This window comes from Lithobates pipiens, unplaced genomic scaffold (genome assembly GCF_037356315.1).
Source record: "Lithobates pipiens isolate NorthernLeopardFrog02 unplaced genomic scaffold, aLitPip1_a1.2 Scaffold_27, whole genome shotgun sequence".
Classification (NCBI taxonomy): Eukaryota; Metazoa; Chordata; class Amphibia; order Anura; family Ranidae; genus Lithobates; species Lithobates pipiens.
In genome coordinates this window covers 147,486,034-147,506,386 of record NW_027507788.1, presented here as the reverse complement: position 1 = coordinate 147,506,386, position 20,353 = coordinate 147,486,034, and the positions used below count along the sequence as shown (strand labels likewise).

The 20,353-nt window shown below is 41.7% G+C and overlaps 1 protein-coding gene across 5 annotated transcripts in view; it reads left to right on the top strand.

Moving 5' to 3' along the window:
• Positions 1-20,353, top strand: part of CFAP74 (cilia and flagella associated protein 74) — a 284,293-nt gene that overhangs the window by 78,468 nt on the left and 185,472 nt on the right. For all 5 annotated transcript variants that reach the window (XM_077457647.1, XM_077457646.1, XM_077457645.1 and 2 more), the window contains 4 exons: positions 1,914-1,980; positions 7,035-7,124; positions 13,136-13,309; positions 15,099-15,279. In XM_077457647.1, the coding sequence (XP_077313773.1) occupies positions 1,914-1,980; positions 7,035-7,124; positions 13,136-13,309; positions 15,099-15,279 (512 nt within the window). The remainder of the gene's footprint in view (positions 1-1,913; positions 1,981-7,034; positions 7,125-13,135; positions 13,310-15,098; positions 15,280-20,353) is intronic.

Here is a 20,353-nt window from a genome sequence, read left to right as displayed (position 1 = left end):
CAGACCAGAACACGGCAAGCACCCTTAAAAAGGTAGGTATCAGCCTTATCCATAGCCACTGGTATCACACTCTTGTAAAAACCTTTTTCCTCCTAAAACAACATTTAAGGTCCCATGACCTTAATTTGGTTCTCTCTGTTTTTCAGAAACCACCTTTTTAACCCATTAGGGATATTCCACTGGAGGCTTTTGCCAGCAAAGTAACCTTTTTTGGTAACTATCACGCCTGTCGGATGTTCTTAGGAACTGGCGGCCATTTCCTGTAAAGAGCCTTTCCTTATACTTCACAACGATAAGGTTGTCTTACATCAAGACCATCTTTTCTTCTAAAGCTCGTTTCACCTCAGTGAGGACATTGTACTGACATCCTTGTGCCCTGCTTTGAAGCAACCAAAGTAATTGTCTCTACATTGCATGGATGCAGCCAGAGCCATTGGAGTATACCTCAAAGCTACTGCTTCCATCAGACAAACAGATTCCCTGTTTGTTCGCTCCTCAGGACCTCACAAGGGGCACCCTGCTTCAAAATCCAGCATTGCACAGTGGATTATTAACTTGCTTCCAAAAAAGTTTTTCTTTTAACCAAAAACCTCCTCCTGCACTGTTGCGCTCCCATTCCACCAGGTCATTGGGAGTTCCTAGGCATTTTGGCACCAAACCTCTGTTGCCCACCTGGACTTCTGTTCATACTTTCTAAAGGGTTAATAAATCTGCAACAGTAAAATCAGCCAGTATATGCAGTAAAGCATGCTTGTTATACTCACTGTAGAACCTAAGAGGTTAATCCTTTGCATTGTGTAAAAAAGCTGCTTGATCTTGTATGCACAGATCCTCCTTTTCTTCCACTGACTCCAGAACATGTCCGGATAAGACAGAGTTACTGGAGTCAGGCTGCACATGCTCAGCTTGGTGTGTATTGCTAGAGAGGTTTTCTTGGGAGAGTGCATATGTTCAGCACAGGGCCAATCAGCACTGTCCAGACAGAGGGTCAAAGGTCCTGGATCCTGATAGGACAGTGCAGTATGAAAACTCCTCCTACAAGCTTTAACCAGCAACGGATAGAAGTCACAAGACTGATATATACTGCTGATGAGAAAAGGTATTTAGAAGTTTATATTTACTAAAATGATTGCATTTCCAAGTTCTGTGTACTGTGGGAGACTAGATATAGTGAATACAGGGTCCTGGGTTTAGTAACACTTTTTAAGTTTTACCAGATGGATGTCCAACATTTGATGCCACTTTTGGCCACAAGGTTCTCACATCAGCAATCTTTACTTGGGTCTTTTGAACACTGTTTCTGGGCCAATTGGCAAAGTTCTGTTTCCCTAATTGAAGCCGTCCTTCGTATTTATTGCTTGGGGACATCCCATGGTTTATGAACAAGCTGCCTGTGTCCTGTACTGCACAATTATGAAATAATGAATTTTGACTCACCTGTATATTTCATATCTTGGAGTACAGTACAGGTCACAGGACACTTTTCCTTTCTTTCTCTGGTATATTCTGCATTGCTTGCTTCTAAACTGAGGCTTTACGGAGTGGGGTAGGTTTATATGGGAGATGCCTCAGGGGGAAATGTCCTTAAAAGCTTATCCATGTCCAATCATCTGATGGTATGTGCCAATAATAGATTTTAAAACTTCTACGACTACAAAGCCAAGCTCCATCCACATGTCTTGCTATTTGCACAATAAGGACGACCTTAATGACCACTGGATTGCTGTCACTGAATAGGGGAATTGAAGCTGGGCAGTCAAAAAAGCTAGTTCACTGGTATAAAAAAAAGTGAAGTTGAATTTGAGATTTGAGTGGTCCACTGTAGAGTATTTTCTTGCTGATAATTTGATAGCAAACACATTCCGATAACTTCAGGGTGCAAAACTACTTTAACTTAATTTTGTCTTTTACAGATTTGACCCACCTGGACAAATGTCTGCTGGAATGTCATGTGACATGGTAGTTACATTTAAACCAATGGTAAGATAACTTAAACAGTACACATCTGATGTAGTTAAATGTGATTTTGTAGTTTAAACTCTTTTTTTTAAAACTCAAATCAGATAATGCAGTAGATGAGAGTAAGGAGAGATGTTTTTTTTCATGCTACCAGTGGGTTGCATGAACAAAAACAATAACATGATTCTACCATCCACACTTACGAGGTGGATGGAGTAATCCCTTCCGTTGAGCTATTTGTCACTCTAATGGTGTTCTCCCCACCATCAGATTACACTGATCAGCGTTGCAGGCTGCTTGTACAAAGGTTGATCAGTGGATTGACTACTGTAGAACCAGGTTTCCCATATATCGGTCAAAATGTGGCTGGTCCCTGCTGGACTGGTCAAACCTTAATCCATGTATAATGGCTTCTGCTTGATTTATGTCTGTCAAAACTATGATGAAAACAGTGTAATGCTAGCTATGGCCATAAGTAGGTTTTGGCTTCTTCTTGAGATCATTGTCGCACAAATAAATATAAATAAATAATGATCAGAGGCCCTGCACTCAGCAGCTGTAAGGAGGGGTTCTGATCTAGCAGTGAATGGATTGTATCAAACATCTTGATAAGGTGTTCAACATTCTGCAGCCCCAACTTCCCAATGGTGAGAGATGACTGTTATGCCCCGTACACATGAGTGGAATTTCCGTTGGAAAAATCTTACATGGTTTTTCTGACGGAATTCCACTCAAGCTTGGCTTTCATACACACAGTCACACAAAAGTTTGCTGAACTTTCGACCGTCAAGACTGCGGTGACGTACAACACTACGACGAGCCGAGAAAATTAAGTTCAATGCTTCGAAGCATGCGTTGAATTGTTTCCGAGCATTCATAGGAATTTTGCGTGTTGGAATTGGTACTGAAGATCGGATTTTCCGACCGAAAAATTGAGAATATACTCTAAATCTTTTGATGGCTGGAATTCAGCCAGCAAAAGTCCGATGGAGCATACACACGGTCACATTTTCGGACCAGAAGCGCTCATCACTCTTTTGTTGGCCGAATTTCTAATCGTGTATACGCGGCATTAGGCTGGTTATGCACCGATCAAATTTTGGACGGTTCCTGATGAGCATCCCTTAACTGAAAATTCAAAGTCGCCAGTCAGAAAATTGTAGGCCGAACAGCAGCTGCACCAAATCAGCTGCAGACACCATTTGGGTATTCTGACAGCTGCTGGCACAGTGGGGGATTTGTCCTTCTGCACTGTATAAGCTGAACAGCCTTATCTGAAACAAGCAGTCTTAAAGGGCACTTTTAGTCTGGATTCATACTGTTCCATATGCATGCAGTGCACGTGCCACAACAAAAAGCACAGCTGTGAATGGGCTCATATAGTTTCCCCTTTTCTTTCACACTAACCTGCAGTGTAAAAAAGTGAACCAATGATGTAGAAAAGAATAGTATTTGTACTTGCAATGCATTTTCATGCAGCAAAAGTATGAGTCTTGCTGTATCAAAACAATTGTGAATAGGCTCTTAAAGAAAACCTGTATGGAAGCTGCCATTACTGACCTCTTTCCAGAAAATCTAGTTGTCTTACACTGTCTGCCTTTAGAAGATTCTGAGCCAATGGCCAAAAACAGGCCAGGAAAGTCATATTATGTCAGAAGGCCTGCACACTTGTTTCAGGTTAGCAACTCCTAAAATGCGGAATCCACTGATTCAGCATGACCGTTAGCATTTTCAGGAGAGTTCAGCACAATCAGCCTCTATACTTTCTCAGGAAAATGGTTCAAACAGATGGACAGCGTTTATGCTGTTAAGGCAAAAACAATTAATTCTCTGGCATGTAATTTATTCTCTATCCAAAAGCATTTGCTTAATAATAATAATATATATACGATATATATAAAATGTAAGTTTTTTTTGGAAAAATGTTGTTTTGTTTGAAAACAATGTGGTTTTGTGCAGAATTCCTCTTTAAAGAAAACCTGTCACTACAGAAAATTGTTGGCTAATACAAGACCATAAAACAGGTGGCTCATGACGCCTGGACAGATGTTTAAAGTGGATGTAAACCCACTCTCATCCTTTCTAAAGTACTACAATATTGGTTATCTAGAAGGATATACATGCCTCCTGCATGTATACTTATCTGTCAAATGTCTCGCCTCTGTCTGCTATGAGACCCGAAAAACTGCAGATTTTGTGGGTGGGTCTGTTTTCCAGGGCTCAGTGGGTGGAGTCATGATATCAGTAGACTCCCTGCCCACCTCTGCACTCCCCTTATCATGCATTTTCTCCTGTGTATTTCTTACACTGAACTTCTGCTGTGATCACGAACATCCAGTCAAAACCCAGAAAAGTCCCCACATGACTTCAGCATGCCAAATCATGCTAAGGTGTGGAACAGCCAATCCTTGAAAAGCTGCTAAATGAGTGGGGGTGGGAATTAAAAAAATAATGCATGTCTTAGGCTAGTACACGAGATATGTAAATCACCTGTCAATCACAGCAAGGGGGAAGAACGGACAAAGTTTTCAGTTTGTCCGTTTTAGTTCACTGAAAAAAAGATAAGAGGATTGCTCAGAGCTGGATTAATTCTTTGTGGCAAAACTGGGCGCAGCTGATCTGAAATCCCATACTCTATATTGTGCCAGACAAAAAAAAATAAAAAATTTCGGGTTTACATCCAATTTAAGGGAAACCTTTTCTGAGAAAGCTTAGCAGGTTGCCATTACTAACTCCTTCCTATGACGATGCTGGCTATCATACTGATCCAGTGCCATCAATACTTGCCTAGCCACTTATTTGGACCAAGTATTGGGATCAAGATCTCCAATTACTGAATACATACTTATTTCAGGTCAGTGACCTAGAAATCATTATATTAGCATGATGGCGATACCAATTTGCATATTTTTCAGCAAAGGAGTTCACTAAAGTAAACCTATATGCAGATTAAAGCTGCACATTTGTCAAAAACAAATAGAAGTCTCATAGGTTTGCAGCATACTGTAAACTAACATAATCTTCTCATTTCTGGGTCCCATCCATAAAAGCTATTCAAAGATAAAAATAAAGATCTTATCGAATTCTAAAGCATTCTTGTGCATTCAGCTGCTGCTTGACAGCATTCACTCAGAATATTCCTGTTACCGTAGTTATAATGTGATTTTGGAGGGTGGAGTGAGTGAAAGCTGCTGTATGTACATGAAGATGTTAGCTGCTAAATCAGCAAGAGGGATTCAGAGCAGTGGTCTCCACAGATGTAATCAATAATTCACCTTTTGGAAAGGCTTAAATTAGATCATGCCTGCCAGCTTAACGTTGGCCATATTTTAAATTCAGCGCCCTACTGATATCTGGGTTTTGCAGTGAAGATACAAAAATCCAGATGTTGGAGCAGGCAAATCTAGATGACAAATGTGTTTTAAACAAGTGGTCAATCTTCTGTAGGGCAAAAGCAGCAAATATCAGTATGTCACAACAAAACTCAAGAAAAACCCTTAGACCCCTTTCACACCACACCGCCCTTTGCGACGGCGGTAAAACGCTGCTATTTTTAGCGGCGTTTTACCCCCGGGATTCGCGGCGCATTTCGGCCGCTAGCGGGGCGCTTTTACCCCCCGCTAGCGGCCGCGAAAGGGTTAAAACCGCCGGCAATACGCCACAATAGCGGCGTTTTGCTGGCGGCATTACAGCGCTGCCCCATTGATTTCAATGGGGAGCAGCGGTGGAGGAGCGGTAAACACACCGCTCCTTCACCGCTCCAAAGAAGCTGCTGGCAGGACTTTTTTCTGACGTCCTGCCAGCGCACCGCTGTAGTGTGAAAGCCCTCGGGGCTTTCACACTACACACAATGGTGCAGCTTCTTTAGGGCGGATTGCAGGCGCTATTTCTAACCCTATAGTGCCTGCAAAACGTCCTGGTGTGAAAGGGGTGTTATTTAGTTCTGGCAAAGGCTAGAACTTCTGTCAAGTTTAAGTTGCTGTGTTTTCCTTGGGGAGATTTACACCCACTTTCATTCCCTGTGACACAAGAACAAGCAATCAGGGGAATGGGTATTGCCAGGACAGGAAGACATGAGCAGCAATAAAATGTAATAGATATTATATTCTTTACCCAACAAAATAACTATTTGGCTGGAATTGGTCTTTAAAGCTGAACTCAAGATTTTCAAAATGCTTTATTATGGCTCGGTTTACACTGACGCAACATAGGATCCAACTTGTGAGACCCCAAGTTGGATGACATGTGAAATTCAATGTTTCCCTATGAGAGTTGTCTTAACTGATACTATGCAAGTCTGTCTGACCTTAGAAAAGGTTCCTGCACTACTTTGTTCTGACTTTGATATGACTTCAATGCCACAGAGTGTAAAAAGCCACAACAAAGTCTTATTCCAAAGCTGGACTAAAAGGAACGTGACTTTAGAGTCGGGCTAGTGTGAGCCGAGCCTTAGTTTTAGATATAGCAGAGAAGCGATAGAGCCTCTCTGAGGTTTTTTATTGTTGTCTGTGTCCCTCCTGAGCACACAGACAACTATAACCGTTACTTAGAAATTTAATTTACAAACGCAAGAACAGATTTTTAGTAGAATGGAGAAGGGTTAGGCCAGCCTTTCTCAAACTTTTTACCATGGAGGAACCCTTGAAATAGTTCTCAGGTCTCAGAGAGCTCCAACTAAAACTCTTAGACCTACAGCTCTTGGTACATTATAGTGATTAGTAGGTTTTAAATAAAAAAGGTTTCCTTAATAATCATAAAATTAAATGAATAATTTTAATTGCCTGAAAAGAAGCACAGACCCTGAAAATAGCAGTGCCCTCTTACTTTGGGGAGTGTTGGCAGGATGTCAATCTGCCACTGCTCTCTTATAGAATCCCATAGCAGCTGATTTTTGGTTGACAGTGTTTGTTTTAAGTCATTATATTTTGGACTATATTTTAGAAATATCTCTCTGTTTTCACGCAGTGCTTTGCTAAATCTTGATTAAAAGTGGAGTGTGTAGTATTTCTTTAATCTGTGGTTGAACTTTTTTGTTAGTATTGTGTCTTAAAGGATCTTAATAATTTATGATGCAGATTGATGAAGATCTTGAAGGGGAAGTGAAGTTCCTGGCGCAGACTGGTCCTTTCACTGTTCCTGTAAAGTGTACCACTAAGAAGTGTGAGGTAATGCACAGATGCTCTCCTCTACTGTACTGGGATTTACATGTATTCAGATAAGTTTGAAGAGTGTTAAGCTGGCAGAACTGACTTGAAAACTTTCCTATCAGTATGCTGGTTTTTGGAGTAGGGATAAAATTTGCTCTGAGCATGAGTCTTAACCTAGCCTTTCTGCTGACCTTAAAACAAATTCCTTCCTGTACCAAACTAAAGTTGCCCTTTAATCTATAGAAAACCAAACTCAGGAAATGGAGGTGTAGCTCAATGGGTGTGGTTAAACCCAGTGTAGTTTAACCATATTATATCCCCCTCACACCATCCAATGCACCTCCCCAACGCTCATCCACAAACATCAGACATCTAGTCAACTGAGATTAATTGTGACAGACAGTTCAGCCAACTGCTGTTGTCACAAATATAAATACAAATAAAATACACTCCTCACTTTCTTTGCCAGGCTATGACTGATGGCATCAACTAATGCAAAGCACAGCAGAGGAAGTAAGTAGTGTAAGTGTTCCTCTGTCTTAGTTGGTTGTTTGCATGTAACAGCAGTGAGCATTGGAGCTGTTTGTCCTTGCAATCCCTGCAGCTCCACGCTGACAGGTCTGAATGGGACACTACAGAGGCAATTAACTCTCATGTGGGGACTGATAAGCTAAGCTATTACTGAAATCAATAGTAGGTACACGTTGCTGGAGGTCTGAATGGTTGGGATTATTCTAATAAGGTACAAAAATAGTTCTGCTAGTACATGCCATATCCCATGCTGTATGGTCCCTTTTTGCCTCTGTCTTGATACCATATGCCATGCTACATGTTCTCTATTTTGAACTACCTCATTCCATATGACATGCTGTAAATTACTATTCCACACCACCTTATTTAACATGTCATGCTGTACATTCCTATTCTGCACCACCTCATTCTATATGCCATGCTGTACATTTCCTATTCCACACTGCCTCATTCCATATGCCATTATTGAATTGGGTTATTGTCTGCGCAAACCTAATAGCCATGTAATAAATCACCTAGTTACAGCAATCCGGTGGCACTTCCAGGTAGATACAATCACCTCACAGGCCCCGCCCTTACATGTTTCGTCACGCCCACATTACTTTATCAGAGGGTGTTTACACCGCCTTGTTTCATATGCCATTATGTACATTCCCTATTACACAACACCTCATTCCATATGCCATGCTATACGTTCCCTATTCCACACTGCCTCATTCCATATGCCATGCTGCACAATTTCTATCCTGCATTGTCATGTCATCCCACATGACTTTATTAGAGGGTGTTTACACTGCCTCATACCATATGCCATTATGTGCATTCCCTATTCCACACCTACTTATTCCATATACCATGCAGTACATTCCCTATTCTGCACCTCCTCATTCTGTATACCATGCTGTACCTTCCTTATTCCTCACCTCCTTATTTTGAATTGTTGCTGTTGGGGGTTTAATGATTCTACTGCAGGATTAATTGTAGTTGCTGGGGGAGTTAATATAGTTTCTGCTGAAAAAAAATGGCTTTTAAGTTGTTCCAGAAAGAAACTGTTGTATAATAGGCTTGATTAGAGACATACAGGGGTTGATTTACTAAAACTGGAGAGTGCAAAATCTGGTGCAGCTTTGCCAATTCACTTCAAACCTCAACGTGTTCAATTAAGCTTTGACAAAAAAAAACCTGGAAGCTGATTGGTTTCTACACAGAACTGGGGCAGATTTTGCATTCTCCAGTTTTAGTAAATCAACCCCACAGTTTTAGTTTTCATATTAAGCACTACTTTTGGCCCACCTATTTATCATGGCATAGGAATAGAAAAACAGCACCACCAGCAGAACATTTGGAGCAGCTGGTTGTACTGGAGTTCAGCCCTACCTGTCACCTAGCCGTTGTATCATCTTCCTGATCATCTGTCTCCTATCCTTCCTACCCTGTTACTGGCCGTGGAAGTTGTGGCTGATGCCCCTAGCGTTACCACTGAGACTGCAGTCAGTACTGTGCAAAATATCCCTCTGTGGGTCTGGCACTTGGCACCATATGATGCTGGGAGCAGTAGGAGGCAGACTTGAGGGGGGTTTCTGTAACGTGGGAGAGGAGGCTTAAAGAACAGATCAGCATAAAAAAATAACATTTTACTACATCTCTGCAATGCATGCACATTTTTCCCATGATTTACCTCTTTAAAGCACTGCAAATACAGAAAAATACTTACTTATCTGCAAGAAATCCAGTGTGCTTCTAACTTTCTGGAATAAGTAAACAAAAACAAAAAAGTCCATGAATAGTAAATGTACATTTTCCACAGTGAAATATAAATATCTTGAAATAAAAGTCCCTGTGTTCATCAAGCATTAAATATTCTCTACTGTGCTTGTGCTCCAATGAAAATCATAATTCTTTCAAGTGGCACCCAGTGTGCATACTCCACCACCATGCAGAGGACACACTCAGTAGAACAGCTGGACCTTTGTTGCTAAAGGTCAAACCTGCTTGTTTTGAAAGGTCCCAAACAAGGTCTTTAGGTCCCACATACAGATTACCATTTGCCACTTCCAAAAGGATATCTCCAGAGCATTAAATCATATGGGAAAGAAGGAAAGACATATTCATATAAATAAAGATTTATATAAAAAAAGATTTATGTTTGAGTGCTCATCCACATGAGCACTCAAACCTTTGTCCTACCAGTGCCAGTCTCGACATCTGTCTCCTAGTGAACTTCCAGTGGATGGGGTGAACAAGATATTAATTGTGCGGTTCTGCCACCCATTTCAACACTTTTGACTTTGTTGACTTTCTGTTTTAACTGATAAGACAGTACCTCTGTTGTACTGAAATCCCAGCCAGCATTGTCACCCCTGATAGGATGCAGGTAAAAGAAATAATGTTAGGACATGATGTGGGTAACGCTTAGAAAAATATACAAGAATCTGAACAGGTGGTAGCCCTAACCCAAAATAAATTAACCAACAACATACTGTAAATTCACCTGTAACCAGGGCTTTTTTTCTCAAACAATAGGTGCTGGAACTCAACCACGACCCCCCCAAAACCCCTCCCCCACACACACCCTCCAAATCACATCAAATAGTGGGTGTGGTCATATTTCAGAAACAGTAGAAGGGTCTTAAAGGGGCATTAAATATCAGGATTGCATTACATACAGAGTGCAGAGTTCATGGGGGTTACACACAGAGTGCAGAGCTGTCGCTTGTAAAAACAGAAACCAGAGTCCTGTGTTTACAAGTGATTGTGGTGAGCAGGCACCAAAGGGTCTGAGCCAGATGTGGTGGAAGGGAGTTCCACCAAGTTTCCCCTGAACAAAAGCCCAGCCTGCTACACACCTTACAATTTTTTTTCTTTCAACCCAACAGTCTGAAAACAACAACAAAAACTGAGAGGTCACCATACTAACTATGCAATGTTAGTGCAGCGATCTCCCCAACTGAGCTGCTGTGTTCTGATAAGGGGGCTGAGGAAAGGTGTGTAATGGTCTGGGGGGAGGGGGGGGGGGTTTGTCTCCCCTTTTTGTACTCACAGTTAATGCACAGTCAGCTTTTTCTATGACAAGGGTATAGAGAATAAGAAGAGAAATGTGCCCTCTGCTGGAAGGAAAAAATAAATCCTGAATTCTTTCCTCAGCAGAAGCCGGCAGCTCTTCTTGTGACAGCAGTGAATAAGTTCTGTCAGTGAGGGAGAGGCCCAAGCAGCTTAAGCCCCCCCCCCCCTTAATATGCCACCTGGGGCAGTTGGCTCTGCCCCTCCCTCCTCCAGGCCTTGCCTTGATCCCTAAACACACACACAGACTTCACAGCCCCGACTATGATCCTACAGCCGAGCTGCAGATAACAAATGCCTCATGGTTGCCTGCACTCCCTGGAAGCAGATAGAGCAGCAGAGCCCTTGGTCACGAGAGTCGATCCTGAAAAGTGGCCTTTATATTTACCAGATATGAGGATCGAAATCCCAGTGAGGAGATTAGAGCGGGGAGGGAGCTGCACACAAGCAGTGATGGTTGGTGGGGGGTGAAGTCAGGATTCCCAGTTACAAGTCTTCTACAAACGCTCCTCTCTTTGAGCCTTGGGCCCCCCCACAGTGATGGAACTCCTGGGCCCAGTCGCAAGTCGACCTTTGTGACCCTGGTAGTTCCACCATGGGGTACAACAAATCTTTCTGGTGTTTAATTTATACAAACATATCCATGATCTCAGGTCCTGATGAAGCAGGGTCCCCTGTGAAATGCATCAACATTATAACTTGATCCCAAGACTGCACATATACAAAGTTTTGGATGGCTAATCTGTATAAAATTTAAAAAAAAAATAGATTTTTAATGGATATGTCCAAAATAAAATGTTTGAATTTTAGATCTATACTTCTTGTGTCTGTGCTACACCCTGGGTGGTATAATTTAAGTCCCAGATTTGTCGTACGTCTATATTTATAGATCATAGGGATGATACCCCCAAGGGCAAGACCGTAATTAATTGTAAACCCCAGCTCTATATACAATAGGACTTCCTGCTGTGGTTTGTCCAGGAGTTGGGTAATTGCAGAGTGGGAGGGGAGGGGTAAGTGAGGGCTAGGTAGTTGAGGGTGAAATAGGGATTGTGGGGTGGGAGAGTTGGGATGGAAAAGGCTGTGATCGTTGGGGAGAAGAGAATGGGGATAGAAGGTGACAGCTGGTAGAGGGAAGGAGGAGGCAACAGGCAGAAGTGACAGCGGTGACTGCAGGCATGGTACAGGAGACAGCCAGAGACTGCAGGCATAGTACAGGAGACAGTCGGGGACTGCAGGCATGTTACAGGAGACAGTCAGGTACTGCAGACATGGTACAGGAGACAGTCAAGGCCTGCAGGCATGGTACAGAAGACAGTCAGGGACTGTAGGCATGGTGCAGGAGTCTCTTGCGGGAGAGAAGCTGGCCCTACAGCACACAGAGGAGGGAGAGAGCCCTGCTGCTTAATACAACAGGATACTGCCCATACAGTGTCTTCATACATAGCCCCTCCTATTCTCTGCTTCAGCATCCAGCCAGGGAGAACCCGGATCCAGCGATCTGTGTGGCCGGAAGTCAGAGCTGACGGAGGGAGGTGTGCAGCGAGGAGACAAAGCTTGTGGGCTGTTAGGATTGGTGGGCCTGCACCTAGCGATGCCACTGGGAGGAGGAGGCAGGGATTGCACTGTCTGGAGAGGAGTAGAAGGCGGTCTGCTCCCAAGTGATATCACTTTGGGTATCGGTTTCCGTATCAGAGTACCAATACTCACGGAAATGGCTAGTATCGGTGCAACTGTAATTTTATCTTTAAGAATGAAGCATGCAATGCTGAGCACTTTTTACAGGCAGGAATACTAAGATGCAAATGTACGGAGGGACTTACAGTTCTAAGAAAAGAAGGAATCACGTCTATTTTTGCCCTTCACTCATTAGAGATGTTTATTTCTTGAAGCTAGCTAATGCAATTGATTTGATCAACAATACATTTCAGAATAATAGATCAGAATATAACATCTGACTGGTAGCTGTAGGTTACAGAACATCCAGCTGTGTGTATTGTATTGTTAAGTAAGACTTTAAATAGGACATTAGGGGATTTAAAATGACATATCCACCCTGCCTTAAATCCTTGAGACTCATCTCTTGCTGATCTTTTAGAAATATGTACAGAAAATCCTTATTTTTTTTTTAGTGGAACAATATAATGGAATGTCTGTGTGGGTGAGATTGTTTACATGCTTGTAGTTACTCAGAACATACAGTATGTGCAGATTGTTGTTTTAAATGTTTTACATTTTTAGTGTGATAAACAGCTAATAAACAAAGTAATTTGGAATAAGGCCTGAGAAATAAAATTAATAATTAAAAGTGGAGAAATATGTTCACATTTATTTTATGTTTTCCATAAAGTTAATTAGTCTGCTGGTTTTATCCAGAATCTGTGTTGTGAATATTAATGATAACCTTAATCGTTGCTGACCGAAACCATTTCTTTCAGTTGGCCCTGGATAAGGAATTAATTGACTTCGGCATGCATGTCATTGGAGAGACAGCGACACTGACGGTGACATTAAAAAACCGAGGAGCTCTTGGAACAAACTTCCATGTTAGGCCATTGACTCAGGCTAACAACATAGGAAAGACACCTGTAGAGGTCTTCTCTAAGCAAATGGTAAGTAATTAATAAAGCATAACAGAACAGCTGTGAGCAAGAAGTAAAATCCTTCAGTGCTCATGCAATCTGCTGACTTTACTTCAGTTTAAGTTTTAAAAAACATCCCTATAATCTCTTGTATCCCTTTCAGGGGGCATCTATGAAGCACAGCAGCCTCATGCTATGCAACTTCTCTGCTTCCAACCAGTTTTGCACCATGCGTTTTACTGTGACATACAGTGACACAAAAACTGCGGTGCATTGTGGTGCTGTCCATTGAATTGCAGGACACCCCAGCCTACATCCCCAAGGCACTACAGTGGACCTACATTTTTACATGAGCTTGAAAAAAGACACAGGTCCATCAAGTCCAACCTATGTGTGTGCTTTTATGTCAGTATTACATTGTATATCCCTGTACGTTATGGTCGTTCAGGTGCCTCTCTAATAGCCTTTTGAAATTATCGATCCTCCTCGCTGAAACCACTGCCTGTGGAAGAGAATTCCACATCCTTACCGTTCTTACAGTAAAGAACCCTCTACGCAGTTTAAGGTTAAACCGCTTCTCATCTAACTTTAGCGAATGGCCGCATTTCTTTTTAAATTCCTTTTCGTGGAAACGTTTTATCCCTATTGTAGGGTCACCAGTATGGTATTTGTACATTGAAATCATATCCCCTTCTCAAGCGTCTCTTCTCCATAGAGAATAATAAGTTCAGTGCTCGTAACCTTTCCTTATAACCAAGGTCCTCCAGTCCCTTTATTAGCTTTGCTGTCCTTCTCTGGACTCTTTCCAGGTCCAACACATCCTTCCTGAGGACTGGTGCCCAGAACTGGATGGCATAATCCAGGTGCGGCCAGACCAGAGTCTTGTAGAATGGGAGAATTATGATTTCATCTCTGGAGTTAATCCCCTTTTAATACATGCCAATATTCTGTTTTCTTTGCTTGCAGCAGCTTGGCATTGCATGCCATTGCTGAGCCTATCATTTAGTAGGACCCCCAGGTCCTTTCTATCCTAGATTCCCCCAGAGGTTCTCCCCCTAGTAAGTACATTGTCTTCATATTTTTGCTATCCAAATGCATTATTTTACATTTTTCTACATAGGTTGGTTTGGCAAGAACGATTCTTTATGAATCCATGCTGATTACTGCTACTGATACCGTCTTAATTAAATCTTGTATATAGTCCCTTATCATCCCTTCCAAGAGCTTGCATACTATTGATGTTGGGCTCACTGGTCTGTAATTCACAGGGATGTATCTTGGCCCTTTTTAAAAAATGGAGCTACATTGGCTTTTCTCTAATCTGCTGGTACCATTTTAGTTAGTAAACTGTTCATAGAAATTAGGAATAATGGTCTGGAAATTGCTTAACTAAGTCCCTAAGGACTCTCGGGTGCAAGCCATCTGGTCCTGGTGATTTTAGTACACCATAACACATAGAAGTAAACCGTGAAAAGAAAAATAGTGCATTTAAAGGTCCTTGGTTGTGTGTTGGAACCCTTTTAAAACAAATGTGTTGCCTTATCACAGCTAACATTAATGCATGTCGTAACACACCGCAAAGATTCAAACCTGACCACCAATGGACTGCTATTGGAAATGAACATCAGTGTAAATATTTTCTGAATGATTGCTGCATATTTACCATGTGGCATTACTAAAAGTCACATAATAGTATGGTTTGCCCATTAAAGGCCTATTCAGTACCAAACACAGCATTTGTTTCAATTCAAAGCTAGAGTGAATTTGGTAACACAAAATTTATTGTAAGCCGCGATAATGTTTATTTTTTTACTTACAGGTAGCTCCAGTTTCGCCTGATCTCATACCTAGAGACACAAATACCTCTGTCTCCATGGATTCAACAAAGCAGGAACAATTAGAAACTTTAGACTATAACCAAACGGAATCTATAAGAGAAGAAGCAACTCCACCAGATGAGGGACCCAGAAGTGCTAATCTACAAAACGAAATAAACACTGGTAGGTTAAAGGACTTCTATGGTCACAGCATAAACCTTCATTTTTTAACATCAGCTTTGTAAAAGTAATACAAACAATTATTTTGACAATCCACTAAGGACTACATATCCCATAGTACCTTTCTGCCTGCAAGCAGTGATTCCTGCACTGACTCTGCCTTCTGAAATTCCTCTCAGCACCTCTGTAGTTCAGAAGGCAGGCTCTGTAAAATGTGTGACACAGCAGTTCATAAACACAGGGCATAGTGGATACATGTCACAGAATTCAAGGAAGTATATGTGAGGATCTTCACAAAGATTTACAAACTTCAAGATCATTCAGAATAATAATAGGCTTGAAATAGTTGAAATGCAATGTGAAAATGAATTTAATGATTTTAAATGTTGACCATAGATGCACTTTAATCACTTGCCGACTGCCGATATACGTCCTCACTTTGAGGACTGATATCGTTTTTATGGCAGCAGCTAGTTGCCATAACCCGGTATCCCTGTGTTCGGCCGGCAGTCGACTACAAGATAAAAGTGGTATCTGACAGGTTCGCCACGAGTTCACTTTTATCGATGGCGGGAGAGGCCCCCCCCCCCCTCTCGCTGTGCTCCGCTGCCCTCCTCCACTTACTGGAGCTGTCGGCAGGGGCTGAGGCAATCCGGTCCTCTCACTGGCTGTGCATGGAGATGAGTGAGGGGAACCCATCTCCGTGACACTGCAGGCGTCACTTCTGCCTATAGCTCTTAAAGGGCCATTTTTTTAAATCATTTTTTTAAATGACATTTTTTTAAATTGCATTTTAGTGTAAATATAAGATCTTTTTGACCCCAGATCTCATATTTAAGAGGCCCTGTCATGCTTTTTTTCTATTACAAGGGATGTTTACAATTTTTTTTTTTAAACCATTTAAAAATAAAAAATAAAAGGTAAAATAAAAAAATAATAATAAAAACATTTTTTAAACGCGCCCTGTCCTGCCGAGCTCACACGCAGATGCAAACGCATACGTGAATAGTGCCCGCATATGAAAACGGTGTTCAAACCACACATATGAGGTATGGTCACGATCAGTAGAGCGAGAGCAATAATTCTAGCCCTAGACCTCCTCTGTAACTCAAAACATGCAACTTGTAAATTTTTTTAAAAGTCACCTATGGAGATTTTTAAGGGTAAAAGTTTGTCCCTATTCCACAAGCGGGAGCAATTTTGAAGCGTGACATGTTGGGTATCAACTTACTAAATTTCGCATTACATTTCCCAAAAAAAGTGCACTTGTAAGACCGCTGCGCAAATACGGTGTGACAGAAAGTTTTGCAATGACCACCATTGTATTCTCTAGGTGTTAGAAAAATGTATAATGTTTGGGGGTTCTAAGTAATTTTCTAGCAAAAAAAACTGTTTTTAACTTGTAAACAACACATCTAAAAAGAGGTCTGGTCCTTAAGTGGTTAAATTCCAATTACCAGCCTCTTTCCAGAACTGCAATATAGGTCATATTTTTATGGCTGCCTTGTGTTTGCACTTGAGTATATTTCTGTTACACCAGTCACCAGGATAGGAAACAAAGAGACATCTCCCCAACAAAGAGTGTACATCACACGTGTGATGTCAATATCATGTGACTTGAACAGTTCCACTGAAACAGGAAATGTTCCCTCCAGCAATAGAGACTAAATTGAGCATGTGCAAGATGGCTACCCTCACTGTATTTTATGGCCTTGCCAAAATAGACAGTGCAGGAGGGAAGGATCTGTCCATATAGTGTCAAAGAACCTTTTTACACATTGCAGAGGATTAACACCTTAAGTTCCACAGTGAGTATAACAAGCATGCTGTTCTGGATATACAGACAGATTTTACTGTTTGTAAACCCTCACATTTACCCAGCGAAGTGAAAAGCCTCAGATGATACACAGAGATGAAACAAATCACCCTACATAAGTTGTACATGTATATCTGCTGTCTTCATCTTTATATATGGCTTAGAAAGTTCAAATCATGTTAGATTCTCTCCTCCTGGTCAACACTGTAGTGAAGCCTGGGCACAAAGCCAAGACAGCTGATTGGAGGAAAGGCCAACACTCCCTCTCCTCATGGGTAGAGGCTTTCAGAGCTGATCGTTGAATCATTCAGGGCTCTGCTAATCTATTTATAGCATCCTCCCCAACACAAACCTCAGGCTGCTTTTATCATATGTGATCGAGAACTTGTCAGGAGTTATCAGGATAACAGAAGAACGGAGCAGGAAACAACTATGGGAAACAGTGCTTTGAAGAGAGATAACAAAACACTGCAGATATATGTGCCCAGCTCAAATGTCATAAATCAGGTTTACATCCACTTTAACACTACCTTGTGAGCATTGCAGCTGTGCTAAAATCTGTAATTCACATACTTTACCATATCCCAAGTTCTATGTAATTTATTGTAGCTAGAATGTCACAGAGCACCTAACAGGGTGGGAGAATTGTTTATTCTAGAAGAGTCTCCAAGTAACATGAAACCAGTAAGTGGTTTAAAGTATATCTAAAGCCACAACTATGTGCTCTAGTTTTTGATAAAGTAGTGAAGGTTTAGAACCAGTCAAGTTTTTATTGCCATCTGTGCCCCTGCTCTGGAGATTTTCCCTCCCTCTAGTTTTTGATAAAGTAGTGAAGGTTTAGAACCAGTCAAGTTTTTATTGCCATCTGTGCCCCTGCTCTGGAGATTTTCCCTCCCTGTTGATCCGCTTCATTACAGGACAGAAAGAGATGGGAAACAAGAGGTAAAGGGAAACGGAAACACTGTTAGGGTTCTGGCACCGCATCAAACCAACTTCATACTCTAAAATGAAATGATAAAAATGGCCTTAGATATACTTTAAAGCGTAATTCCACCTAAAAATTGAACTTCCGCTTTAAGTGCAGGTGACCTCCTGACATGCCACATTTGGCATGTAATTTTTGGGGGGGGGAGCGGATACCCCCTTTTTTAGAGGGATCCAGCTCCCACTTCCTCCTGGGGCACTGCGGCATTGGAAGCAAGTTCACCTCTCCCCCATCCCTCTCGGCAATCATCAGGGACACATCATAGGTCCCAGATGATTGCCTGACCAATCACAGTGCGCAGCGCAGCTCGCGCATACGCAGTGCATGCCCAGCTGTGAAACCACAGCTGGGCGCCCACAGTGGCAATGCCGCCACTGCAGAGAGGAGGGGGAAAGGAGTGGGACCTTGGGACAGGTGAGTGTCCGATTAATAAAAGTCAAAAGCTACACTTTTTGTAGCTGCTGACTTTTATATGGGTGGAACTCTGCTTTAACCACTTCAGCCTTGGAAGGTTTTACCCACTTCCTGACCAGGCCATTTTTTGCAATACGGCACTGTCTTGCTTTAACTGACAATTGCGCGGTCCTACGACTCTGTACCCAAATAGAATTGATGTCCTTTTTTCCAACAAAGATTTCTTTTGGTGATATTTGATCACCTCTACGGTCTTTATTTTTTGCGTTATAATTAAGAGAAGACCGACAATTTTGAAAAAAACAATGTTTCACTTTTTGCTATAATACATATCCAAATAACATATTTTTGGTAACAAAAATCACAATAAGCATATATTGATTTGTTTGTGCAAAAGTTATAGCACCTACAAAATAGGGGATTGATTTAGGGACCTTTAAATTTTTTTCATTGTTTTTACTGGCGGCGATCTGCGTTTTTTTTTTTTTTTTTAACAGGATTGTGGTGGACAAATCTGACCCTAAGTGACACTTTTTGGGGACCAGTGACACCAATACAGGGATCAGTGTTAAAAAAAAATGCACTGATCCCTGTACAAATGACACTGGCAGGGAAGGGATTAACTACAGGGGTGATCAAGGGGTTAAATGTGTTCCCTGGGAGGTGTTTCTAACTGTGGGGCGGGAGTGGATTCATTGGAGGAAAAAAGAGGTTGTCATTTAGCTTAGCTGAAACACAATCTCTCTCTTTTCCTCCCTGACAGAGCTCACATCGGCTCACCGCTGCTCCGTCTCTCCTGTTTTTGCACACCTGGGCCGCCCTGCCACAGTAAATGTACGTGGGGCGGTCTGGAAGCGGTTACTTCTGTTGTGGTCACAGGATTGCCCTTACTTTTGTTCTCCTGTCACCTGTGTCAGGTTATAATGGGCTTTTGGATAAAGAAAAACAAGCACGCATCCACTACTATTCAGTTAAGAGAAGTGAATAAATGAAAAAAAAAAAATTTGATACCCAAAAAGTGTTTGAAGTGTTATATCTCAAAGAAAAACATTCAAATAAAATGCCAATGAACAAAAAAATACATATAACATGGTAAGTGCATTGATCACTATAAAAGCGATCAAAGAAACTATTGCATGTGCTCAAAAATAATAGTCCATATAAGTGTAATGACCGCGATTTGCGATACCGTATATCTTCCTATATTCTGCAGTCAGGAAATATCAATGCCGCTTACTAGATTCATAGGATCTCAAATTATAGAGATCAAAGTCGCCTGTGCACAAGCCTGCCAGCGCAAATGCGATCCTCCTGTAGCTCTTTTCAGGGGAAAATACTCCTGCTGCAGCGGGATATCCAATTTTCAAGAAGAGGCTTCAAGACTAAGATTATCCTATATTTTCAGATAATCCTGGGTGGTCTAATTAATAGAGGATAGAAGAAAGGACTTCATGATGTAGTATATCCAAAGTGAATTTATTGTAAAAATGTAGCAATGCTTACATCCAAGAACACAGTAAAAAGATTTCAAAACAGCCACGGCTCAAGCCAGCTGACTGTTTGCGTGGTGACGTCAAGGGCTAGTGCTCCATCCGACACGTTTCCCCATACACGGCATCAATTGCTGACAGAGTTGCGTGGTTAACAGCTGGTTCCACCTGTCAGCGCATGGCATAGAACTGGAGCCAGGTGCACCTGCCCTCTTCCCAACTTGTTTTAGTGAGCTCAGCCAGAGCAGAATGGACAGCCGTGACTGTTTTAGAACCAATGTGGACCAGTTGCAGCATCATACCGATGCTGCAGCATAGAGGTGAGTATTGATGATTTTTTTTTTTTTTTTTTTTACCCATACTCCTTTTGCT